The 27,500-nt window shown below is 44.3% G+C and overlaps 1 protein-coding gene across 2 annotated transcripts in view; it reads right to left on the bottom strand.

Annotated features, from left to right (window-relative positions):
- megf10 (multiple EGF-like-domains 10) overlaps positions 1 to 27,500 on the bottom strand; it is a 142,859-nt gene that overhangs the window by 82,760 nt on the left and 32,599 nt on the right. For both annotated transcript variants that reach the window (XM_063210543.1, XM_063210544.1), the window contains exons 3-5: positions 24,029 to 24,130; positions 22,957 to 23,057; positions 16,730 to 16,822 (exon numbers count right to left, since the gene is read on the bottom strand). In XM_063210543.1, coding sequence (XP_063066613.1) covers positions 16,730 to 16,822; positions 22,957 to 23,057; positions 24,029 to 24,130 — 296 coding nt within the window. The remainder of the gene's footprint in view (positions 1 to 16,729; positions 16,823 to 22,956; positions 23,058 to 24,028; positions 24,131 to 27,500) is intronic.

Genomic DNA, 27,500 nt, shown 5'->3' with positions numbered 1-27,500 from the left:
CTGGTGTACTTGATAGACCCTTTTTAATATGTATTTATTTTCTTCAAATGCTATTACTATGTCAGAACGCTACAAAGGACTTTTAGAAAAAAAGCACAACAAAATACCTCCTCTTAATGTATGTTCTCTACAAGTCTTCTGTTGTCCAGTCTTGCACTTTAAATGTCTGTATGAGCACTGTCTATGTCCATACTGTCTTATGTCCATGTATGAGTACTGTCTATGTCTATACTGTCTATGTCCTTACCTAGATTAGTCTCTGTCTGCATGGGAAAGCAAGAAACGTAATTTCAAATTCTTTGTATGACCAGTGCATGTAAATAAATTGACAATAAAACCAACTTGACTTGAACAGACACAAATGCGCGCACACGCAAACACGCACGCCCGGACACACACGCACACACACACACAGCTCCACCTAAATATTTTTGCGGGGACATCCCATTGATATTAACCCTTACAATAGCTAAAGAATGCTTAACTGTGCCCAAACCAAAAAAATCCCTAACCTTAACCTGTCAGTGAGGAATTGTGTTTAGCATTTTACTTTTACCAGCAACAACGAAACTACCCCAGCATGTGGGTCCAGGATTTGGGCCTCACATGGAGCGAGGGCCCCACCTTGTTGATGTGCTTCAATAGCAGTGGCTTCCAATAACAGATACCCCAACCCACCACTGAGCTGCTGAGCCTGGTGTCCCGAGTGACCTGCGTCAGTAGTTGCCATGGCAGCATGAGATGGAACCTACAGTACAACAGCCAGTGGCATTCTTAGACCTGCTGGGTGTTATGGGTCTTGGGGGCAGCCGAGGACATGGACTTTAGATCAGAGGGTTGCAGGTTCGAATCCCACCCTTCCACTCCCTTGAGCAAGCCACCTAACCCCCAAACTGCTCCAGGGACTGCAACCAATACTCTGTAAATAACTGTAAGTCGCACAGAGCACTGAACTCTGAGGGGGGGCTATCATGGCACGCTCTGCTAAGATCAGACCTGCAAACTTGTCAAAGAAAAAAAGGTGACAGTGTACAGCGGGGGTTCTATTTCTATTCACGTGAATGACCTAATTGGCCAGAAAAAAGGTGACTGTCACCAAAAGGTGACGAGTTTGCAGGTATGTAAGACCCATACCTTATCCTACTGTATGGCCAACGTTGCCCATGGAGACCCAGGTTTGAATCCGGGGCTGGGTCATTTCCCAACTCTTCCCCATCTCTCTCTCTCTCTCTCTCTCTCTCTCTCTCGCTCGCTCTCTTTCTCTCTCTCTCTCTCTCTCTCTCGCTCGCTCTCTTTCTCTATCTCTCTTCCACTTTATTTCCTGTCTCCTCTTCACTTGCGCTGTAAAAATAAAGACACTAAAAGCCCCAAAAAATAAAAATAAAAGAGATCTCTGTTCAAGCTAGAGTGTGGAACCCCTAAGCCTGCTCATGATTTCCCACTATAAACAGAGCAGGGGAAAGATCTCTCCCTCTTGCTTAGTGCCAGTCGGATGTGGTGGGAATAGCCCACAGGCATGTCCAGGCTCAGTGTATTCGCATTGATTTTTCAAGAGGCACTAGTTCAGTTCGATACCTCATTGCCAGGGCTATCAAACAAACCACACATCCATTGCCTTAGCACCGTTGCCTTGCCTTGCATACAACCACCCCCCCCCCAAAAAAAAAAACATGGCCCGAGGGTGAGTGGTTAAACAGGAGCAGTGTATTGCACTCGACATTGACCCGCGCTGATAGGGCCGCTGACAGCTTTGGCCGGGCCCAGGACAAAGTAATCTGAATGGGCCCCCACCCAATGTATACAATGGAATGAGAACCCATTTCTGGGCCCCCTCTCTCTCTCTCTGGACCCGGGAAAAAACTGACCCCTTTGTCCCTGCTTGTCAGCATCCCTGCGTGTTGATACCATGTGGTCTTCCGGTGGAAGGCCAAACCCCAAACAAGCCTCATTCTCACCCGCTTCCAGACAGTCTACTCCCCAACTGCTCTCTCCCTCCGCCATCTCTTATTCACCAGCTGGCTTAAGAGGATATTAAAAGATACCATCTTCAGAATAAAAAACCCCATAAAAAACACAGACGTGTGTATCTCGTTACACCTCCTCCCCCCGTCTCTGTCTTCTCATTAGGTTGTCCTGATCTGAGTTTGCGAGAGCTGTGCTGTTTTTGGTGCCTTTTCCCTCTAATCCTCTCCTCCGATCAGACTGGACTTGTCTAGCCTGTTCCAGTCCTGGGGGAGGCCAGTAGAGCAGGACAGACCAAACAATAACCAGCCCTACAAAAACACTGAAACACAAGCTCTGCGGCCCATCCTCTGTCAGCTAGTACGGGGCAACGCTCTCTTCCACCATCCAGCACCACCCCTTTCCCTGCTCCACATCCCCTGGGGTTGGGCAGGGTCGGGTCGGATGTTTGGGGTGGCTATATAAACCTTCATACCCGCCAGGTGATCACCGCAGTGTTTTTTGTTTTTTTTTACATGGGAGTTATGGATGTTTAGCCGGATCACACCGCACTCTCGATTAAAAGGTGCCAAACATAAACACAAACTGTAATAAATTGAAAAAAAAAATGTCTGCACACTTAAATCCCCTTTGTGTTCTTTTAAATAATAGGCCTATTATTAAAAAGAACACAAAGGGGATTTAAATGTGCAGACATTTTTCTTTCAATGGGAGTTATGGATATCATGATCTCGCATACCAAGATTAATTCACTGAATGTTTACATGATGGTGCCCGGCTAGACACTTACAACCCCTCCACCATCGTCTGCAGCCTACAAGAAATGGAGTAATTGTTTTGCTTTTTTGACTAAACTTGGCAGAGCTCTCCGTTCTCCTGTGCTGCTGTTATGTAGAGATTGAATGAAACCAGACATCCTGGGGCCTGGCCATGGAAATTAAAAGACTGTCACCTCGGGTTGTCACAAGGTGCTGACAACATGCTCGCAAAACCCAGCACTGACAACAACAATGTGACAATGCAATGCAATGTGTAGTGTGTGTGTGTGTGTGTGCGTGTGCGTGTGCGTGTGCGTGTGCGTGTGTGCGTGCGTGTGTGTGTGCGTGCGTGTGTGTGTGTGTGTATGTGTGTGTACGTGCGTGTATCCTGCCATCTTTCCCCATCACGCTCCCACACAGTCATTGGCACAACAACAAAAGTACATGAAAAAACCTACAACCTACAACCTTTATCTACAACTACAAAGACTCTGACCAAGACAGACCGAAGGCCTTTTGCCTTTTTTTTACAGGGAAACACGAAGACTGGATGGTGGGAGGACACTCGGACACTCCTTGGCTGCCTTCTACTCAGAGCTGTGTATCTCAACTCAACGACATCCTTGCCAACAGTAACATCCGGCCAACTTCATTCTACTTTTATTCAAGTATTTTAATCCACTACTAAGAGGAATATCATCAGATCATCAAACATCTTTCATGTCAAGTCATTTCATGCCCTCTACAGCCATGGGATTTTTTTGCAGCAGCATCAAAAGGATGGGTGAATTTGACGAATGAGAATACATGCTCCGAATTTACAAACGTTATTGCCATTCCAACACACTGGCATTCACACAGTATTTGATTGTCATTCCGAGCCATTCCGAGTCATTTAAACATTGTTGCAAATACTTAGAGGCGCGTGAACAATGTTCTAACTCTATTGACATTTGCAACAATGTTGCGACACGAGCGGAAAGTGGAGAGAGTGACAACGCAATTACAGGATCAGTGTATCATTTTGCCACGGTCCAAATGCCCTTAAAGGTACGGTCTGAGATCTTTGAAAAATGGTTCCTGCAAGCTGTAAAAAAGGTTCCTGCAATAAAACGTCAATGTCGGAATGGCGGTGCGTCGGAATGGCGGGGTGTAGGTGGTGGAAGGTAGCTGCAGCTGAAGCAACAGCATTAGCAGGGAAACAGATAGAAAGGAAAACTTACTTAAAGGTGTACTGTGTCGAATGGTGGGAATAGGTATTGGAACGATGCTGATCATTAGGGGCCAAGCAGCGAAGCTGGCGAAGGCCCCTATAGAGTTAGTAGGTTTTCTTCATTATTATTATTCTCTAGTCACCATTCCTCTCCCTCTGCAAGTCTATGGCAGCCCATAGAACCGTACGTAGGAAAATGCTGTAAATCGGCACACACATTCGGGAACGGCTCAGCATTACCCACAGCAATTTATAGGTCCCCAGCCCCAACGCTCTAGCGCCACCAACAGGTCAAAGTTGCAGGTACATTTCTGCTTGTAACTTTTGAACCGCTGGGCCGATTTTCATAAACTTGGTATCCCTGGAATCCTTGGGCCAAGACGAATCCAACGCACTCTATGACGTCATTTTCCGCCAGGATAGTTTTCCCGCCATTTTGGATTTTGTAAAATTCAATAAAAATGCAATTTTTTCGGCTATTTTTGACCAATTCACTCGAAATTTGGTATATAGTATCTCTTTACTGAGCTACACATGGGGTCTTCAGGAATATTTGATATCTTTTATCGTTTAGCCGTGAGAGCCAATCAAAATTGTCGTAAATGTGGCAAAACAGGAAGTGAGGTCATATCTCAGCAACCGTTTGTCGAATTGGGCAGGGACTTTGTACACACATAGTAGTCCATCCCATGACCTACCACAAAAAAAATCAGATCCCCAGCTCAAACTCTGTAGCGCCACCAGCAGGTCAAAATTTTAGCTACATTTTTGCCTGTAGCTTTTGAACCGTACTCCCAATTTTCAAAATATTAGTACACAGGTCATCTTCACACTATGCTGCACCCAGGTATGGATTTTCGTAACGATTGAAAAAACTATCAGCTCTCAGCAGCCATTCAAAATTGTGGAAAGAATGGAGGGATTTTTCTCATCTCTCTGTCCCCTTTGCCAACGGCACCTGCGCACGTTCACTGACACCATTCTCGGCAGGGGGTCTCTGGACACACAAGAGACGAGAGCTTAGGTGTGTGCGTAGTCTGCTATTGCTCTAGTGTCAACCAAAGCCCCACTGCCCCAGCCCCTGCACATACCCCCCCACCTCCACCCCACTCACAGACAGAGGGAGAGGGAGAGGGAGAGGGAGAGGGAGGGGGAGAGGGAGAGAGAGGGAAGGAGGGAGGGAGAGAGAGAGAGAGAGAGACCATTGTTGTTCTCTCGGTTCCTCTGTCTCACACACACACACACACACACACACACACATACACACACACACACACACGTTGCTTCTATATACACCAATTCCTCAGACCAGTCTCTCAAAAGGCTGGCCAATATTACATTGCAGCCTATAGGATTCTTATGTTTAGTATTTCAAGGACATATCTATTTTCAGTAGGCTCCCGATTCTTTTCCATAATATTGTATGTCATATGAACAAATTTACTATATAGAACCCTACTAACAATTTTTAGTTCTACGAAGGTTCCTGGAACACAAGCCCTTGGTTCCAGTTTAGTTCTGGGTACGTCCCCAGAGAGTCATTTTTGGTTATTTTTCCATTCTCACTTGGTTGGCAGGAAAGTTTAATTTTCGTTCCTAGAATGTTATATGTGTAGTTCCCATTCCGTTCCCTTATTGTTCTCTCACCGTCACTTTATTCCTGTTCATGTCATGTTTGTTCCCTTGCTGTTTCCATATGGTTCCCTTAACCTTGTTGGTTGCATATTTGGTTCCTTAGACATGCTCCTGATGTTCCCCCAACCTTGTTTATTATTGTGAATGTGTTTTGGTCCTGCCCCACTATCTCTCACCATAGTTGAGGTACCCTGATCATGGTACTTAAGGACCTCCCATCCTCCACCATCACTGAAACACCCTGCGCCTGGCATCAGTTTGGCACACTGCTGTCTTAGAATGATGATTAAAGTTGCTGAAAATATGTATGATGTCTATATTTTATATATCAGTCTATGCCGTACTGTACCACAATGTGAGATAAATATCAGCTGAGCATGTATGAACACAATCTAGTGGGGATTAATACCAAATGTTTTCCTTAATGAAGTTTAAAGATAATCATACCATCTACATCAAGTGCACAATGGCGCAAGCAATGTAACATGTGCTGTTACTGACTAGCTCACAAAGCAAGGCACAAGATGTAGCTTACAAATGCCATAAGCGCTATTAGCTTGCTTGCAAAGCAGTTAACACTAGAACTACCACGGAGGGGTCAATTGACCTTTTTACCTAAAAGCCCCACAAGAGGGTCATTTGACCCTTTGGACCCTCTGCGGACACTCCTTTTGTTGTGGAAATGTGGCTGTTAGCACCTCACAGCTGTCACTTGAGACACAGAGTGTGTGTGTGTGTGTGTGTGTGCGTGTGTGGATCATTTCCAATGCCTGTTGAGTGCTGTATCTCTGCATCTTCGTTCCTTGGAGAGGAGCTTCTTTCACCACAAAATTCTTGAGGGAAATGAAGCAGTAGTCCACATGCACTGGTATTTATCAATCTAACAATTGCCAGGTTGCATTCACATGAGTCGTTATGATCACATGGCATGGGAGATTCACACGTTGCAGTTTTTCTCGATTGGTTTGGCTAATTGATTTCATATCACTCATCTCCTTTAGATATTCTCCAATTGTTGTCACATTTATTGTCCAGGGTCTGGCTAAACGAAAGAGGCACATTTTTAACGGTGTCCATTCTAGTTTGTAATCTATGACAGCGGTATTGCTGCAGTTATTCCCAGCGTTGCGTTATAACTTAGTTGTGTGTCCTCCAATTGACAACTAGTTGTGCTGACTTGCTAACAGCATCTCCACTCCATGTTGCTTTTATCATCTACCGTTTCTCCTGTTAGCATAATATAAGTTAAGTTCTTCTGTTAGCTTGGCTATGTTACGAAGTGGACTCGAGTCGTCAGCTAGGGGAGGGGAGAAATACATCTAAATAAGTGGGCGATTCTGTGTGCGTGTGTAGAGCTCTATCTGTGTATGTTTTACTGGTGGGCTGTCACCAATGTGTTGTCATGGTTGTCTTGGATGTTGTGTTTCCATTCATGCACCGTCTCCATCTTTTCCCATGTTTATGGTAGCCGGGACCGTCTTCCATAACCAGCATTGCATATTGCTCCGTTATTTGATGATGCCAAAGGACGCAAAACTACTTTGCAATGGCACCTTGTGTATGTGGGGTAGTGGAAGGTTGAAAATTATGAAGGCATATCCTGTTGATTGTGCTGTCTATCTTTTAAGTCCTCAGTGTTATTTTTTATGAAGTTTAAAGTAAACCGGGGTCCTTAAAGTGTACCTCCGGGATTTTGGACACCAGACCTCATTTCCGAGTCAGCCTGGGTGTAAACAATGTGTCCAGAACGTTTTTTTCACATTCCATGCAGTCCTTGTGAATTCTCATATCCATGTTGCTAAGCTAGCGCAAGTGAACGGGAAGGGGTAGCCTGCCCCCAAAAATAGTCTTATCCCGTTTAAACAACATTCAAAACAAAACCATTATTATGCCATACTGCAAGTGTAAATGTTTGTCTTAGTAGAATGAAGTTTGAAATTAAACCAACCTTGCACTGCGTGGATTTTGCCATGTTGAGAGACTATTTTCTCGGAGTCGGCGGAATTTTACTTTGCTCTCTTCAGTTGTGAACCCACCCACTGCAGGGACCCGCAAGAGACATTGCAAATCAAGGCTAGTTCTACAACTGCTTTCGGATCGAATAGTGGATTAAAACCCAACGACATCGCACCATGGTACATCAGTGTGTATATACCAACTGCAATAATAAAGCCCACAGATGGGTATCGGCAAGTTTCCATTGGTTTCCAGTGAAAGATGTTGAAAGAACCAAACTCTGGCTCCTGGCTGCAGGGCTGCTACATCAACACACCGATGGAGACGCTCCGTAAGCTACCCCGGTGCTTTGCAGTGACCATTTCAGTCCCGACGACTTCACAAAGTCCTTCTCGAAGTCTAATACCTACACGGAAAACTCTAAAAGTGTCCGCGGTGCCAACCGCATTCCCAGATCTACATTTTGTGGCACGCACCAACAGTCTCCGAAGAACAGGTTTGTTGCTATGCTTTCTGCTTCTATGATGGTAGCCCAGTGGTATAATGGCTTCGCCTACGTTAGCCAAAACTTGGGCTAGAAGTTACCCTTTTGGATTGGCATGTTGTAATGCTTTACTGTTATTTTGTGTAATTGCTGTGACAAATGGCATTAGACATGACTTGCCGTATTCCTATGGATTCATAAGTTACGCAACGCTATGTGATCTGGCTTGACATTGTGGAATATGTCACTCGTAACTCTAGTTGTTACTACAGGGAATGTTTTTTGAGACGAGATGGAATGGAAGGATGAAAGGGATTTAGAAGAGATGGGTGCACTGTTCTGTTCGCCAACATATAGGCCTAATGCTCTGTAGACACACGGGTCATCTAGTAACAACTAAACATTGTCATGGCATATTCAATGTTACGAAAGGTTGACAAAGTCGGACAGAAAGCATTACTCTTGGGTGATTCTCACGAAATCGGACATATGAGGTGGCACGAACCATTGTGGGGAATGAGTAAATGCTATCCAATTCAGAAAAAATGGCTTATATACATATAAGCATGGGCTATCAGGGAAATAATAAAAGGAGAACAATATGATTATTTTAAATATATATTTTTTACAATTTATTGTGAAATTCTCAGTACCGCAACGCGTCCTTTGCTAAATTTTGACTCTTAAAGTGTAAATATTTCATATTTTTAATAAAGAAAGAAGTCAGAATTTAGATGCATCTTTTAAACTAAATAGTGACAGTGAATACATATGTAGTTTTAGGAATTAATTCGCAGAAGAGGAGAAAATATTAAGAAAAACAACTTTGGTCAACTTTGGCCAAGACCAAAATTCTCATCCTCCGCAACATTTTTTAAGCATCATTTAAAACCAGAAGGAACAGAAAAAAACAAATTATTTTGTATGGGTTTTTTTTCTTTTAACATAACACCCAAGATGGCTACCAAGATGGCTCTTCATTCTATATCTCTCCAGATAAATGTTCACAATTTGGTTGCCAAGGTGCCTACACAACTTTTTGTTTCTCATTACCGATACACAAAGTTTTCATTGTTAAAATAATGTATATTTTGTTCTCTTTTGGTAATTATTTAGTCTTTTTAAGTCTTAATACAAATATTTAACAAAAGTTATCCAGACATCAAGGTGCCCTCCACAAAGATCAAAGAAGCTTAAGGTCACTCACACTCCGCAACACTTTTTCTCATACACCGCAATGGTTTTTCTCAGCTCCGCAATGGTTTTTCTCATATACCGCAATGGTTTCTCATACTCCGCAACAGTTTTCTCATACTCCGCAACAACTGAACTAAGTTGTGGTGGAAAAGGCAAAATATTCACAGAAGTGAATTAAATGACTAAAATACAATAAAATACAATATTTCTACATTTTCCCCAACAGTTGAGGGTTAGGACACCAGGAGGGAGCCTGCCAAGGAACTAAATCAGTGCAAGATCACCACTATTCTCATTACCGCAACACATATTTATTTGCAATTTGTTTTAATGTTGCAAAACTATATTTAGTTTGTAATTGTATTAGGATAAATAGTAGTTCTTCATATTTCATCTGTAGGTTCATATTCAATCTATATAGGTACATGATGTTTTAGTTAAATAGCCTAAAAACAAGGCTCCCACTTAGGAAACTTGTTGCGGTAATGAGAAAAATCATAATAATAGAAAACAATATTAAAATACAAAATACAGTATTTCTGTGTTCTATACACCTCTGAGTACTTATGTTAGTAACATTCCTGTGAAATTCCAAAAATATGTGATTTACTAATATTTTTTCTATTGTGATGTCATGTTGCGGTACTGAGAATTTTGGTGCTCTGGCCGATTAAAATGACACTAAATATTCAGAAAAAATATGATTTCATGACAAAAAATTATGTTTTCAACTATTTCATACCTCCATCTTGCAAAACCAAGAGGAAAATTGAATTTAAATGTCTTTTCAAAATTTTGAGGTTTGGTCCATTTGGAACTTGGTTTTCGTGAGAATCACCCTCTTGGTGTTTGCGAGCGAGGTCAGGGAGAGGGGAATAACGTTCACTTTTGCAAACTTTTTGGATTTGCATGTTGTAATGCTTTACTGTTATTTTGTGTAATTGCTATAACAAATGGCATTAGAAATGATTTGCCGTATCGACTCATACGTTACGCAACGCTATGTGATCTGGCTTGACATTGTGAAATATGTCACTCGTAGCTCTAGTTATTATTACATGGAATGTTTTTTTGAGACGGGATGGAATGGGAGGATGAAAGGGAGAAGAGTGTGCGTTCTGTTCGCCAACATGCTGTGTAGACACACGGGTCATCTAGTAACAACCAAACATTGTTATGGCATATGTTTCAGTCGGACAGAAAGCATTACTCTTGATGTTTGCGAGCGAGGTCAGGGAGAGGGGAAAACCGTTCAGTTTTACAAACTTCAAAGATGTTGGAGTTCGCTCTATGGAAAAGTTATGGATGTGTCAAACGAAGCTAGGATTTGTACTAGGAATATCACTCCGCGGCTGTCAAGCTTTCACACCGGAACACAAATTGCTGATGGTGATCAAACATGATTGCAATGTTGGTTTAATTTCAAACTTCATTCTATCAAGACAAGTATTTTCACTTGCAGTCTGGCATAATAATGGGGTTGTTTTGAATGTTGTTGCAACTGGATAAGACTATTTTTGGGGGCAGGCTACCCCTTCCCGTTCACTTGCGCTAGCTTAGCAACATGGATATGAGAATTCACAAGGACTGCATGGAATGTGAAAAAAACGTTCTGGACACATTGTTTACACCCTGGCTGACTCGGAAATGAGGTCTGGTGTCCAAAATCCCGGAGGTACACTTTAAGATCAGCAGGGTTGTCTCCCTCGTCTGTGTAGCCTGCTGTCAGCAGGCACCATGCGCTCGCAAGCACACACGTACATACTGCTACTGTCTCCAGTCCCCTGTCCCTGTCTCAACTGGTCTCTAGACACATTCCGAAAGCCTTTCTTTGCGTTTGTCCTGTTTTATGGGACAGATAACGTAAATACTCTATGATGTAAATGTGCACATCGTTGCAGCATTCACTATGCTATTGCAATTGCAAAGAATATAGCCCACCCCCCTTTCACCGGTAATGGCAAGATAAAATATCCTAAATAAAATTAGCACAACCTCCGAGGGCCCGTGCTGGATACTCGCTCCGGGGCCCGTGACCGAGTTGTTACGCCACTGGTACTGATGATATATGTGGGGAAGAAATTTAGTTTTGACACATGGGTAAACTGTTTTTGGGGTGATATGAGCGAGTGATGAGGATCCATGTAGTTATGCTGAACCATCCAGTTTATTTTGACAGAAGGACTAAATGAATGCAAATGAGCCAAAGCAATTGAGAAGGATCTATGCCATGTTGATGGTATTGACTATTTATATGTGAGACGGTTTAGTGCTGATGCAAGAATGAGGTGTTTTGGGAGGTATATGACATTTTGCTAGTTATCTGAACTGTTGTGCAAAAGTGTAAGAATGTTTGGCCAAATGACCCAATGGTTATAGGAATGTCATCTCAGTTTCAAGAAATGAGCCAAACCAATCGAGAAAAACTGTAATTCAACCATTATCTGGTTGCAGTCATATGATACGTCATGATCACATGGGACATTCACAAGTTCATTGATGACTTATATGAAGAACATGAGCTGACATGTTTTCAGGACAACCATTACACTGAGAATCAACCAATTGGGACAGATCAGCANGGTACATTCATTTGAAAATTCTACTAAATGTAAGCTGATTGTGTTAACTGTAGGATACTTGTACATAGCCATTTGCAAGGATGTACTAAATGATTGAGACATGTACAAAAGCATCTGAAATTTGCTGAAAGCAATGATAAATGCCATTTTGTTGTGATGAACTGCAAATTAGTTTTGGGATTTGTCCATGTTTTGAGAATGACATCTCAGTTTCAAGAAATGAGCCAAACCAATTGAGAAAAACTGTGCCACACTGTCCGCCAAACTGTGCTATCTGTCTTTGCTGCTGATATCTTCATGCAAGTTGCTATTTACCTGTGGTGATTTTGGAGGCTGACAGCCCTTGGGAAGAAGCTGTCTGTCCCTGTTTGTCTTGGCTGTTAGCACTGTAAGGTGTGACCCCCTCACCCCTCACCCCACACACGGCCCCTAACAGCCTCATTACCATAACAAAATGAGTGATTAGTGTATTAGGTAAAAGCCGAAGGGTCAAATGACCCCTCTCTGGTACTTCTAGGTAGGCAGAAAAATCCTGGTAGTTCTAGTGTTAAACAAGCGCTATGCTGTGCCATGCTGACCAGCCAGCAGGCAGGCAGGCAGGCAAATAACTAAAGCACTCTGACAGCAGGTTTATATACAGGCTCAAGAGTACCATGTGACCAGATTGATTAGGAGTTTTTCAGGTGCAAGCAATTGAATCATGATATACCAGCCCTAAGTAATTAGGTTTGGCCAGGCGCTGATGGACAGATTGGTTGTGAAGGGCCTGCTTGTTACCGGCAAAGGTGTAACAAGTTCTCAAGTTATTTCTTTCACTCACCACATCTTTTGTGTGATGTTGTGTGCACAGCCAAACCTTAGATCAACCCAACCAAGTTGAGTTAAATGAATGAAATGGAATAAAAAAAATAGATTGTTTACATGATTAAATCTGGAGGAAATACTGTTACTAATATGTAGACGTATATGATTTAATCGGGTGGACAGTCATCATTGCTTATGCTCTGAACAACACAGTATAAACAAAGTTGGGGGAACATCAGGAGCAGGCACGTGCACTCCAATACGGCAGGGGAGGCACGGCCTCACCAGCTCCAGATGAGGATGATGAGATGCAGTAAATGTGAATAATAGTAACAATAACAGCTATTGTTTTCGAGCATCTGCACCATAACTACCATTTGAGCAGTATTTAAACAGTTTCACTCATTTTCAATCATTTCCGTGGCCAAAATCACAATATTTGCCCATTTCATGTCAAATTGCTCCGAATACGGTGAATTTGGGGCAACTCTGAACTGGCCTCACCCCGGATTGCGCAATCCCTCGTTAACAAGCTTCAGCGCATGCGCCATTTTGCTCGTTCTGTGAATGCAACCTGGTAATATTGTATTAAACGTTTTTATACACTTAATAGAAGTATGTATGGTGTGCCCTCAATTCCTGATAATGTTCTACTATTTTCTACGTGTGATTATCATTTCTTTACTCTGAACGTTTTGGCATAACGCCCACTGAAATATACAGTGGTGAGGCCATCAGTAGCCTGGCCGCAGACTCCTTCTGGCATTGAGAGTATTGCTGGCCAGTTCCGTCATAGCGAATCTGAAGTTCACACAAGTCAGTCGGTGTTGTTGGCTAGCTTGTTCACTTCGACTGCTACAAGTGGATTTCATAACGAAACTAAGAGCATCCTCAAAGTTGGATTTCCAAGGGGAAAATATGTGATAGCCTACATAATGGAGGACCGACAGAGCTGAAGGGTTTACTGCAGGTGACCGGTCAGAGGATTATAACTACCCGATCATTTCAAAGTGAGTGGTACAACAGAAAATATTTGTTGTTTCCCCTGTGTCTTGTTTGCAACCGGCGAGAATGTGTGGAAGACCATTCGCATGGGATTTTACGACTTAACAATTTACTAAGGACTAAGGAGCCTCGCGAAACACAAATCCTTGCGGCTACTCATATTCAATGCCAGATTGCTTTGGACGTTTGGGGCGACGTTTGGGGCTTTGGATGAACAGCACCGGCTAAAGTAACATTAGCATGCACAACGCCCCTCAACGCTTTCACAAAGTGAAGGAAAAGAGCGGCGCATGGACCTGATGTAGGCAGGTAAGACCAATTTCCTGTGTGTGAAGCCTGTGTTTGTGAGACCCGTGGGGAGAGAGAGAATCCTCCGTGATTCTGTTAGCTTTTGTGACGGGCACCGGATTCTCATGTGCCCGGTAACTGTTTGTAAAGTTGAGTACAGGGTACCGTTGAGGTAAATCAAATATACCCGTGTAACTACAAGACTCTGATTTAATTCCAAGGTGTAGGCATAACAGAAATGACAGTCCCAAAATATTTGGTGACCATATCGAAGCTTGTGTAATATCTGTTTACGTTGACATTCGCTTCCTGCCACACCTTTGTCCCACATCGCTTGCCGTAGCCTCGTACAAGTAGATGTAGGCCTACATTTGCACGAGAATCCAGTGCGTATCACAAAAGCCATCACACCGGTTTGTTCGCCGTGGTGCTGCTCAGCGGTCTATATGACACCATGTTACAGGCTACTGGTTCACCAGGATACTCTTTTCCCATCTCCTCTCCTCTCCTCTCTTCTCCTCTCCCTCTCCTCTCCTCTCCTTGAGCTCCTCTCCACTCCTCCTTTCTCCTCTCATCTCCTCTCTCTTCTCCTCCCCTCTCCTCCTCTCTCATCTCCTCTCTCCTCTTCTCTCCTCCTCTCCTCCCCCTCTCTCCTCTCCTCTTCTCTCCTCTCCTCTCCTCTGCTCTGCTGTCCACATTGGTGCTGAGTGGTTTATGTGAGACCACTGTTTGAATCCTGTGTGTGTGTGTGTGTGTGTGTGTGTGTGTGTGTGTGTGTGTGTGTGTGTGTGTGTGTGTGTGTGTGTGTGTGTGAGAAAGAGGGAGAGAGAGAGATCTAATAGCATTTTCTCTGCGGAAATGCAGTAGGCCTATGTCAAAATATGTAGGCCTACCTTATGTTAAGAAAGCTGCTACGACTATGGAACTTGTCGGTAGGCCTATTTGGCAATTATTTATTTGAAAATCTGATATCGAAAAAGTTGCCTCACCAGCCATAAATCCCAGCGCACGTTACTGGAGCACGTCTAGGGAACCAGACGTGACCAGACCTATAATGTAACCATCAAGGTTATGGGAACCATATGGGAACGATGAGGGAACAAACATGAAAAGCAATAAAGGTACGGTGAGAGAACGGCGAGGGAATGGAATGGGAACCACACATATATCGTTCTGGGAACTTAAATTAAACTTTCCTGGCAACCCAGTGAGAACCAAAACAGAACCAAAAATTACGTATCTGAAACGTATCCAGAACCGAACCGGAACCAATGGCTGCTTGTTTTTTACTGTAACCAAAGGGAACGTTTCTAAGTGGTACATTTTGGTTTGGTAATAACCCCAACCTTTAGAGAACCAAAAGTCAAACGTTCTCTTTACGTTCTGTGTTACTAGGGAATGATCACAGAGGATTATAATTGCTGTCCAAAAAGCAAGCCTCTCAAGTATAGAAATGACTTGCTGATATTTTATAGACTAATTTGAGAGGGAATGGAAATGTGTTACTCAATATAAATCAAGGGCAGCACAGGCCCTGCCATGGCCAACCGGTAGGGCACTCGTCTATCATGCGGCTGACCCGGGTTTGATTCCCAGCCCAGGTCCTTTGCCTACCCTCCCCGTCTCTCTCCCCATTTTCCCCTCCAAGGAATGCACCCCAACATTGGCGAGATTTGGGCCAAAGGGGGCGCTGCAGTTCCTTCTGTTGCCGTGGCAACTTTGGCAAGTTTACTGCTTGGCCCCGCATTGCTGCTTGCAGCTATATTTGAAACTGTACTGCCTTTTGCCAAATTTGATCTTTTCATGAATATTTACTAAATAATAATCTCATATTTACTAGTATGACCAAAGTATGGCAAGTCTCGCAGCTAAATACGTCTATTTCTATAGGCCTACATTAAAAATGGCCTTTTCATGTATAAAAAATGCCATTTTCCCAATCATAATCAATTCTTGGAATTTCATCGTGGTGGTAAGTATTCGTGGAAAAGGTAACATTTGAATGGGCAGCATGAATTCTGGAAATAAACAACTAAAAATATTACACAGTTCACATTTAAATGAATTATATTTGGTAAATGTATTACATTTGGTAAGAAAAATATATCATATGACTCTCGTGAAAAATCTATTTTATAAGATATGCGGGACTGAACTTGGTGAGGGAAGTATAGACACAAGGAGGGGAGTGGTGACCCAGAGAGGCTTTGATGGTGGTCAACAGCAGCAGGGGCGCCGCTAAAATTTTTGGGCCCTATGAAAGATTTGAATATTGGGCCCCCTTAAGGGCCTTTGTCAGTGCTCTTGGGCCCCCTAAAGGGCCCCTGTCAGTGCTTGGGCCCTTAGAATCTGTAACACCTTTCCCCCCCTAGCGGCACCCATGAACAGCAGCAGCAGATGAAGCAGTAGCAGCACTATCAGGAAGGAGACGCACAGCTGCATCTCAACAGTTTTTGTTGTACATTATTATTTCCATGTATGTTCATTATAGCAAATAGTTGCCAAATTTTGAGAACCCTACCAATTAGACATTTATCTGGACAGAGCAGAACAAAACAGAAACTTTGAAGTCATGGTTTTTTTTGCAGTTTCACACTCTGACGAGTTATAACCAGGGGTGCATTTCTCAAAAGCGTAGCTGTTAGCCTGTTAGCAACTTGGGTAGTTGCTAATGGGATATTACATTAAAAACAACAAAGTAGCTAACATAGTTAGCAAGTATCGTTTGAGAAATGCATCCAGCACCGGTGGCGGGCAGAAGAAGAAGCAGGAGGGGCAGCGGCAGCAGTGTTATCAGGGGAGAAGACAGACAGACAGCTGCAGCTGGCTGCAGGACAGGACTTACCACTGGAACAGTTGGCTCCTCCCCAGCCCGGCTCACAGCGGCAGGTGTTGGGGGCCACGCAGCGGCCGTGCACACATTTCTCAGCACAGTGGGCTGCAGACAAGAGAGAAGGGAGGAGGAGGAGTGGAGGGAGAGGAGGAGGAGGAGGGAGAGGGAGAGGGAGAGGGAGAGAGAGAGAGAGAGAGAGAGAGAGAGAGAGAGAGAGAGAGAGAGAGAGAGAGAGAGAGAGAGAGATGGGTGGAGTGTAATGGAATGGAAATGGCAGGGACAGGAGGGGCAGGAGTTGAAGGGTGGAGGAAAGCGAGAGAGGAGGAGGAAGAGGAGAAAGAGGTGGAGGAAAAGGAGGAGGAGGAGGAAGAGGGTAGAAGAAGAGTAGAGCACAACGAAGGAGTGGATAGAGAGGGTGACAGAGTGAAGAGGGGAGATGAAGGACAGTGGAGGGAGTAGAGGAGTAGAGAGGAGTGTAGGAATGGGCAGAGTAGGAGAGAAAGAGTAGAGAGATAAGTTGAAGAGTGCGGGACAGAGGACAGAGAAGAAAAGGTGGAGGAGAGAGATTGTGAAGGCGTGGAGGAAAAGAAAGAGAATGGGGGGGAATAAATGGAGGGAAAGAGAGGGAAAGAGAAGAGAAGAGAGGAGGGGAGGAGTGGTGGAGCGGGTGGGTGGAGAAAGGACAGAGGAGGGTGGTCAGAGTTTTTGGGTGGAGGAGAGCGGGGGATTGGGGCGGGGGAGACAAGAGAAAAAGACAGAGGTCAGATTTCATTCTCAACAAACAGCCAGGACCACAACTGCCAACATTATACAAGGGCACTCACAGATACGTGGGCGAAGGGCAGACAAAAGAAGAAGCACACACACGCACACACACACACACACACACACACACACACACACACACACACACACACACACACACACACACACACACACACACACACACACACACACACACACACACACACACACGCGCACACACACACACACGCACACACACACACACGCACGCACACACACACACACACACACACACACACACACACACACACACTTACAATGAAAATAATACAAAAAGGAAGGCCATTAAAAGTGAGTGCATGGGCAAAATAACGTAGTAATCCATTTGTAACACAGTTTACACGGAAGAGCAAAATTAGCATGTAAAAACAAGCAACATCCCAGCAACTCTTCCAAGAAGTCTCTCAGCATCATAGCACATTGCATAACCATCCTTTCATTAATAAATCTGTGTCTGAGACGTGGTGGAGGCTGAGGAGTTTTAGATGACAGATCGTCGGAGGCCAGGCGTAACATTGATCAAGCCTCTTGTTGATGGATAGGAGACATGCTAGCTACACACTGAAATGCGGTGGTGAAGGGGTTAACGGCGACACTCCACCAACTCTACACTCTCCACTCTAAGCCCCACACATTTTGGCTTGCATGACCAAGGGTTGCACCCAGGGTTCGAATCCGGCCTGGGTCATTTGCCATCCCTACCCCATCTCTCTCTCCACATTCGCTTCCTGTCACTCTTCACTGTCCTATTCCGAAATAAAGGCGAAAAATCCCATAAAAAATACAGTTAAAAAAGAACTCTACACTCTCACCAGTCCTGGACCGTTAATCTGGCATACTCTACATTTTCCCGATGGGCCAATGATCCTGAGGGGCCGATTCTGTTAGGATTTTTGTACGTACTCACAGAAAGACCACAATTTAGGGGTTTAAACAGTCCTCTATTGGACCAATATCAATAAATTAATAAAATCTAGAGGACGACGCATAAAAATGCTCAGTCCTTTTTTTAAATCCCATTCCAGCCCTGATGCTCACTGCATAGGGATCAGGAGAGTTCTGAGAACTTAGCACAAAGGGGTTGAGCCAAATCCATTGGTGATGGGTTTTTGAGTATATATTGCTCATGTAGCCCCTTAATGCGCGCCGTACCTCCAGTGGCACGCTGTAATAGCCATTGAAATGTAACTACCATAGCACTACAATACTATGACACAACACAGGCCCTTTAGAAATGCACCACGACTTGGTCATTACCATACTGGTAACAATGAATTTATAAAGCCGCGCCTTAAGGGGTTAAGGAGCCTACACTTTTGACACCGCAGGCACAAGTTGTGTACGCACACTGTGTTATATACATTCCAGGAATATGCAAACACGACAGCAGTATACGTATAAAGTGTTAAGCAACAAGACACCCTATTCATGCTCCTACACTCACAGGTTAATATGTCAGCTGATGCTGGGTGCAACGCTACCCATGAAGTCTAAACAAAACTCCCGCTCTATTCACCATTACATTTTTTTCTGCTCCCTAACTGCCTGTGCTTAGCTTGGTATATACACGTATCTCTTCACTCTGTGGTCTATATTTTAGCTTGTCCATATCCTCTTTTTAACTGATTTAAATGAAACCAGTTTATATTTATGTAAAACCCCTTTACACAATACTGTTAACGTAGGTGCAATAGTGGAGCATCGCAATTTAAAGTGAACCGGCATGTGTGGAGAATGAGGCATTGGAAAGTGACGCCACATCTGGCTTGGCCATGTTTGTAAACAAGCAATAAGTTCAAACTGTTCTTCAGAACAATTTGTCCTTTCTGGCCACAGTCTTTTTTAAAGGGAACATGAGACAGTGTTTTGGAAAAAAAAGTCATGATGACTAAAATGATATAAATATATCATCATCATGTTTGTGTGTGTGGCGCAAGTTTTATAGTTCGTTGGAAGTTCAGCCATCAAAGGTTTGTGTCAAATCATCAGGCACCATCACTAAATACCTGATATTTGGAATTACATCTAGAGAATAAAGAATATTAAAGACATACTGCCCTGCCATCTATAGAATGTATCCTGAAGGCGGTCGGACAGTGGCCGAAACGATTTCACAAGAGCAGTTAAAAAAAAAAAAATGTTTATCATTGCATCAGAATCAAGGGTGTGCGAATTGAGTTCCCTTCGGCTGCTCCTAGTTGATCTACAAAATCTATAGAATATCACATAATAAATAACAAAGTGCCATTTTCCCATCTAAGTAATGACGCTAGTACAACCCCATTTGAGGACAGCAGGAAACGGCAACCATGGAACTTATGGGCTTATGGTTTCTTGGAAACTAAGCAATCTGAGGTTAGTCGCAAACCCATCACTAAATACCCGATAATATGGAATTACATCTATAGAAAATGAAATTACTGGTTGTGACCAATCTCATATCTCTAAGTGTCATTTCCCCATAGGAGTAATGGTGCTGCAACTCCATTTGAGGACAACAGGAAACCGCGCAGTAGCCATGGGACAACAACAGCATGTGATTGCGGTTTTACAGCATAGTACAACGGGCTCTTTTCAAAAGTGGCCCACAGAGAAAAAAAAAAGGTCTTCTTTCAGCTCAGAAAAAAACACATCTCTAAATCTGGTGTTGGTGAGAGAGATAAAGCTGATTCATCTACACCATCATCATCATCATCATCATCCTTCGCTGGTTGGCTGTTTTGTGCCGCACACAAAGTTCTTTATATTACGACCAGATATCCATTCTTGGCACGCAGGGCACGCACGCACGCACGCACGCACGCGCGCACGCACAGACGCGCGCACGCACGCACGCACGCACGCACGCGCACACACACACACACACACACACACACACACACACACACACACACACACCCCTCCTGAAAAGCATCCATCTCCCAAACAACACTGAGGTTGGGGTGATAAAACGGGTCATCACTGAAAAAAAAAGATGAAAAAAAAAGAAAAGAAAAAGAAAAGGCCTTGGACACATTGTTTAGTGATCTGGTTCTGGCGGAGCAACAAAATCCAGAAAGAGAGTAAACGGTGGACACGAAAAAAGCTCATGGTTCCCAGACACACACACACACACACACACACACACACACACACACACACACACACACACACACACACACACACACACACACACACACACACACACACACACACACACACACACACACACACACACACACACACACACACACACACACACACACACAGGTTTATTTGTGCGTTGGGTTTGTTTACGCTTCAGGCCGATGGCTACAGTTGTTGTTGGTTGGAGGGTTTTTTTTTGTCCGTAGGGGTGGCCTGTTGTGTTGTCAACCCCCTATGCTCTCTGGGCCACACCTGTTCATGGCGGAGAGAGTAGTGGCTGCTTTCACTGAGTGAAAGGTTAATGTGTCTAACAGGCCGTCAGGCAGCGTGTGCTGTGCTGTGATCTGAACAGAACACAAGTCTCCAAACACACGCACATGCACACATGCACACACACACATGCACGCACACATGCGCACACACACGCACACACACACACACACACGCACGAATGCACACACACACACACACACACACACACACACACACGCACGAATGCACACACACACACACACACACACACACAAACAAGCACAGACACACACACAAAATCATTTTTGCAGCGAGTCACATGGTGCCTTGACTTGACACGGCTTCCACTACGTTGGCCTCAAAGCAACTCTCTTGGCCTGGTCGACGGTTGAAAAAGTTGAAAGGCATCCAGCGGCCATTTAGGCTTCAGGGTGAGAAGTGAGAGTCTTGTAAATGAGTTTCAGAGGATGTGGAGGAGAAGGGGCCTCCTGTCATTCTTCTACCCAAGTGTCTTCAGGGTCAGAAGACATTAAAACAACCTTTGATATCCTCCATCCACAGAAAGACAGTCAGTCACACAAGGCAAGTGTCTCCTTTGCTGGTGGTGCTGATACCTTGTGATCAGCGTTCACATGTGCCTTTTCGCTCAAGTGACTGGCCCCCATTGTGTGTCTCTGAATACCTGTAAAAACGTTACTGTTCTGTGTCAAGAGGCCGTTCTATATACGGCGATGTCAATTGGAGAACGCCAGGTAGCCAGGGGGTGTTCGCGTTCCAGCCAGTTTGAAGTAAATGAATAGAGACAGTCATTGGTTGAAGCCTGATACTATGGGTAGCCTATTCCAAGATGGCTGCCAACAGAGTGACCCATTGCCTTCATTAGAGGTGTCAAAAGTAGAAAAGCTGAAGAAAAGTTAAACCCCAGACACAGTTTAATTCCAATACAGGTGACTTCACTGAGTAACTGGTCTACAATTACTGTACAATAGACCATTGTAATTGCCGATCAGCTGATTTTAAGTTGGTTGGATCAAAATAGTGGCAGGGTTTTCACTTTTCATTAAAACTTTTTATTTCGTTGAAACTATTTAAAAGGGTCACTGTTACAGTGTATCTACCTCATTAGATACCATGGAATGACTGGTGGAACCCTGGCTAATATAATGCACTTTTACAGTGTTGTTAAATGGCCGGAAACAAGTGCATATGGCAGCATTCTTATACACTCATACAAAAATGTATCCATTTAAAAAAAAGACATTAGCCAAATAAACACAATGATAATGTTCTAAATACACAACACATAACAATATTGCCAGTCCGTCACCAGTTTCATCAGTTCTGCTGGATATCTGGAACTACTTGGACTATTTGCACCACCTCCAGTTTTACTACTGTTATTTCCATGGAGAGTGTATTCGGTGACGTGCAGTCATACAGTTAATGACCAAGGCCTCATGCACAGGGTAGGGTCTGTGGTGGTCACAACACCCAGCATTGTGATCATGAGTCATGAACAGGGTGGTCCTGAGGGCAGGCTATGGGCCGGTCAGGACCCCACATGGTCCAGATACTCACGCACGCACACATCTTGACGTTCTCTAGAAATGACACACAGCTCACACACACACACACACATCTCGCCACGCTCATCGAGATCATACGTAGCCAATACACAACATGGGCAGGGAAAAGCCACACACAGTTCAGAATCTCGCACGCACACATCTTGCAGTTATCTAGAAATGACACACCGCTCATATGCTCAGATGCTCTCTCTCACTAACACACATACACATCCCACCACGCTCATCAAGATCATGTACGCAACATGGTCAGGGAAAAACCACACACAGTTCAGATACTCGCACGCACACATCTTGCTGTTCTCTAAAAATGATAAACAGCTCAGATGCTCACACACACATATCGCCACGCTCATCGAGACTATATACGCAACATGTGCATGGGTAAAAACACACACAGTTCCGATACTCACACACACACATACACGTCTCCTCACACTCATACAGATCATTCAAAGTTCAGGCACTTACGAGCACACGTATCTCCACTCTCGTAGTAGCCGGGGCAGCACTGCTCCTTGCGCCTGTACATCGTCTTCTCTCCTCGCCGGTAGGCTGTCCGATAACTCACCCTGAAAAGCAGACAGGATAGGAGGAAAGATGTCAAACATAAACCTTTCTTTTTATATTAAAAATTATTTCAAACTTAATCGTAGTCTTTGAACATTTTTTTCAGTTGTGTTATATATTATGTATAATTGTGTTCTTTTTTCTCATTTGTTAAGCACTTTGAGTTGCATCCCTTGTATGATACAGTGCTATACAAATACAATTATTATTATTATTATATTTTATTTATTTTATTTATTAATTTCTTTATATTTTATTATACTATATGTGTTCTGCATGCCATTGGGTTACAAACTACACTCCTTATCTTAAAGTGGTGCAAGATTGAAAAGAGCCATAGATGCATGGCCACCCAGCATGAGGACAACTGTGTGACTGTGTCAAATCAAATGTTTTGCTTATTTGCCTCGTGTATGCTAAGTTTGAACCACCTTCATACACAGCCACTTAGCATGCTAAGACTGAACATTCACAGCATATCTAACAAGTTTAGTGTGAGCCAGGGCCACTGTGGGTAGTCTTCGCTCAGTCACCTGTGTCGCATGTACACTGTAAAATATTGCAGCCAGTTACATGTAAAAAAAAAACAAGTTGCCCTGCTGCCTTAAGTTTCAAAGTTAACTTGACTTGAGAAATCCTTGAGTTGAGTTAACTTACAAACTTAAGGCAGCAGGGCAACTTACAATTTTACGTTAAACTGGCTGCAATGTTTTATAGTGTAGGGTGGCCAAATTGTAAAAGTAAAAAAGCTCCCGAAGTGATTTCACTAATTAGCTGGTTAACCTGAATGAAAGAGGTGTGGTTATTAGAATTGGCTGATTCACTTTTGTGGCTTTCTAAACAAATTTGACCCAAACAGTGGAGAGACAGCTGCGTAAGACAAATACACACGTCTACTGGTTACTCGGATACGTTACCTGTGTTACTTTTGACAGGTCTGACTGTAATGTAATACTACTACTCTTTCTCTTACCTGTGCCGAGTGCACTTGAACCAGTTGAGTACGTTGGTGCAGCTGGTGTAGTATATCTGGTCAAAGGGGTGGGCATAGGACTCCTGCACCGTCACAGAGTAGCTGTGGAGGAACACACACACGCATAAACATCTCAATGTTTAGACACACACACACGCACGTGAGCGCACGCGAGTGCACGCACGTAAGCCCACACGCACACACGCACGCATACGTGTTCGCTGGGCTCGTATGTACGTACTCGCTGGGCCCTGTTTATGCTTATGTAGCCGTATGTGTGTGGTCCCATATGTCATGTGTAAGTGGGTGGCTAACTAGGAGGGGATGCTAAGCACTTTAATAGGCCCGCAATTAGAGCCCATGTATCAGCCATGGATTAGGTATCAAACAGAGTAGCTATCACACTCCAGATTGAGGGATTTTCACCCACAAACACACGCACTCCCACACACAGAGCGAGGGAGACAGAGAGAGAGACAGAGAGAGGGAGAGAGAGAGAGAGAGAGAGAGAGAGAGAGAGAGAGAGAGAAATGTATACAACGCTCAAGGGCACACACTTAGAACACTTGAAACAAATGTGCAAACAACAAACACCCTTGATATACATCCACACCATCCACAATGACAGCCACTCACTTCTGCATGTCGATCTGGCCTCTCCACTTTACTACCCCCACTCTGCCTCCCTGGGGGGGTCAAGCATAAGTATTTATAACCACTTGATAAATACACTCCTTCATGTGTCTCGCCTGTTAAACTGTTATAACTATTATGTGTGGCAGTTGTTCCTTCTCTTCTTTCTCTTCTTTCTCTCTGTCTCTCAGTCTCTGTGACACTTTCTCCATCTCTCTCTCTCTGTCTCTCTCTCTCTCTCTCTCTCTCTCTCTCTCTCTCTCTCTCTCTCTCTCTCTCTCTCTCTGTCTCTCTCTCTCTCTCTCTCTCTCTCTCTCATCTCCCATGTGATTCCTCGAGAGGAACAGTTGTGACCGCTGGGCCGGTTTGGATGCCCGTGGTGTGAGGCCAAGGCTCGGCGAGGCGGTGGAAATGAGTCTGAATTCCTGCTCTAAGTGGCCCCCACGCACGCAAATGAGCTTCCCCTAGGACACGCGATTCATGAAAACCAAGGCCCATCCGTCATCGTTTGTCCGAGGGGAAGGGGCAGGCAGTCGCACAGTGAGTGAGAGAGTGAATGGAATTTGCCATAGACGTTGGAGCAGCTTAGCTATGAGGAAGGAGTGAGAGAGGGAGAGAAGGTGGGAGAAAGGAGTGGTAAAGGAAAGAGGGGATGAATGGGGAGAAGGAGAGAGAGAGAGAGAGAGAGAGAGAGAGAGAGAGAGAGAGAGAGAGAGAGAGAGAGAGAGAGAGAGAGAGAGAGAGAAAGAGAGAAAGAGAGAGAGAGATTACTTTAAATCCCTAAATTATTTCATCACATCGCCCAACTACATTCCATGGTAAGGGGAGATAGAGAGAAAGAGAGAGAGAGAGAGAGAGAGAGAGAGAGAGAGAGAGAGGCAGACAGAGAGAGAGAGAAAGAAAAAAAGAAAGAGAAAAAGTTAACATAAAAAAGACGAGAGAAAGATGGAGAGAGCGAGAAGGAGGGAAGGAAAAGAGAACCCCACTTTCGTAACTCCTCTCCTAAACACTGCTAAAGGGGGGTCACCCAGCCCTCAGTGTGTTCCAGTTGTTGGGTGTATAATGTCTTTGGGAGCGCTCCAGATCTCCAGGCAGAGCTAAGCTAAGCTAAGCTGCTCAGTCGATACATAGTAAAAAATGCTGTGTTACTGTAATGCAGCACTTGGTTGAGTCTATTTAACATCTTTTAGAGTGTATTTGGTCGTGTTGAATTAAATGTTGAATGTACACTGCCCATTTTTTTTCTGTGTGCTCAAGACAGGCTAAAATGTGCACAGACTGGAAAAGCAGAGAGCGGAAAAAAACATTAAGACAAGAACAAGCTGGGAGACAGTGATACGAAACAAATGAGGGGTCACAATCTGTCCATTTCTCTCTTTCACTCTTCCCCCTCTCTCTCTCTCTCTCTCTCTCTCTCTCTCTCTCTCTCTCTCTCTCTCTCTCTCTCTCATTCTCGCTCTCTCTCTGTCTGTCTCTCTCTCTCTACTTGTTCCTTCTTCCTGTTTTTGCGCCTCAAGTCACATCTTTCCGTCTTTTCACCCTCGTCCCAAATCCATCCTTCTTCCTCCCCTTTTCTCCCTCCTTTTCACCTTTTCTCCTCGGGGTCTCCCCTCTCTTTCAATCTCTTTCTGTGTATGTCTCTCTCTCTCTCTCTCTCTCTCTCTCTCTCTCTCTCTCTCTCTCTCTCTCTCTCTCTCTCTCTCTCTCTCTCACCAATGCTCTCTGTCCGTTTCTTTGCCTTTCGTCCTCACAGCGTCTCTCGCTTTATCACTCTCTCTCTCTTTCTGTGTATCAGGCTCTCTCTCTCTTCCTCTCTCTCCCTCTACCTCCCTTCCTCTCACCTTCTCTTCCTTTGTGTGTGTGTCAGCGGGAGCTGTTGTATAGCCACCCATCACATCACAACCCTCCTTCTCTCTCTCTCTCTCCATCTCTCTCTCTCTCTCTCTCTCTCTCTCTCTCTCTCTCTCTCTCTCTCTCTCTCTCTCTCTCACTCTCCATCTCTCCCTCTCTCCCTTCTTCTCTCACCTTCTCTTCCTCTGTGTGTTTGTGTCTCCTTCACAACCCTCTCTCTCTCTCTCTCTCCCTCTCTCTCTCTCTCTCTCTCTCTCTCTCTCTTCCTCTTCTCTCTCCCTCCTTCCTTCACGGGCTTGTAAGGCCGCAGCTGTTCCCACCGATTACCCAGTGAAAGTGAATCTAGCTGGGAAAGCAGCCCCGCACCTTTGTTCTCCTCAATCTGCTCTAATGGATTTCCTAGCTGCTCCTTAATTTGGTTGCATGAGCCAATCTCTTCTGCCTGTTAAGTGTGTGTGTGTGTGTGTGCGTGCATGCGTGCGTGCGTGCGTGCGTGCGTGCGTGCGTGCGTGCGTGCGTGCGTGCGTGCGTGCGTGCGTGTGTTTTTATATGTTGAGTTTCTGTCTGTGTGTCTGTGTGTCTGTCTGTCTGTCTGTATATCTGTCTGTCTCTTTGTCCGTCTATCTGTATGTTTGTCTGCCTGTCTCTGTGTCTGTCGGTCTGTCCGTCTGTGTTTGTCTCTTTGTCTGTCTGTGTGCGCACAATCTCTTAGGTGAAGAACTTGAACACCCCCCCACCCACAAAAAAGAAAAACAGCTGATTTAATTTATCAATGAATGGACTCTGCGTGACCGGAAAACTAAAGCAATTACCTCAGGCAATTGAAAAAAACACAAAGTTTATCCAACCGACCCCCTTCCACCGCATCTTATTTAGAGAAGAATGAAGCCCCTGGCCAGCCCTCTTCCCATCACAAACAACAATTCAAACTGTCGTCCCGGCCAGGAACATTGTGTCTGACTCGGACACACTCTGCTCAAACAGCAGG

Source organism: Engraulis encrasicolus, chromosome 11, assembly GCF_034702125.1.
Source record: "Engraulis encrasicolus isolate BLACKSEA-1 chromosome 11, IST_EnEncr_1.0, whole genome shotgun sequence".
NCBI lineage: Eukaryota > Metazoa > Chordata > Actinopteri > Clupeiformes > Engraulidae > Engraulis > Engraulis encrasicolus.
This window is presented reverse-complemented; position numbering and strand designations above follow the sequence as displayed.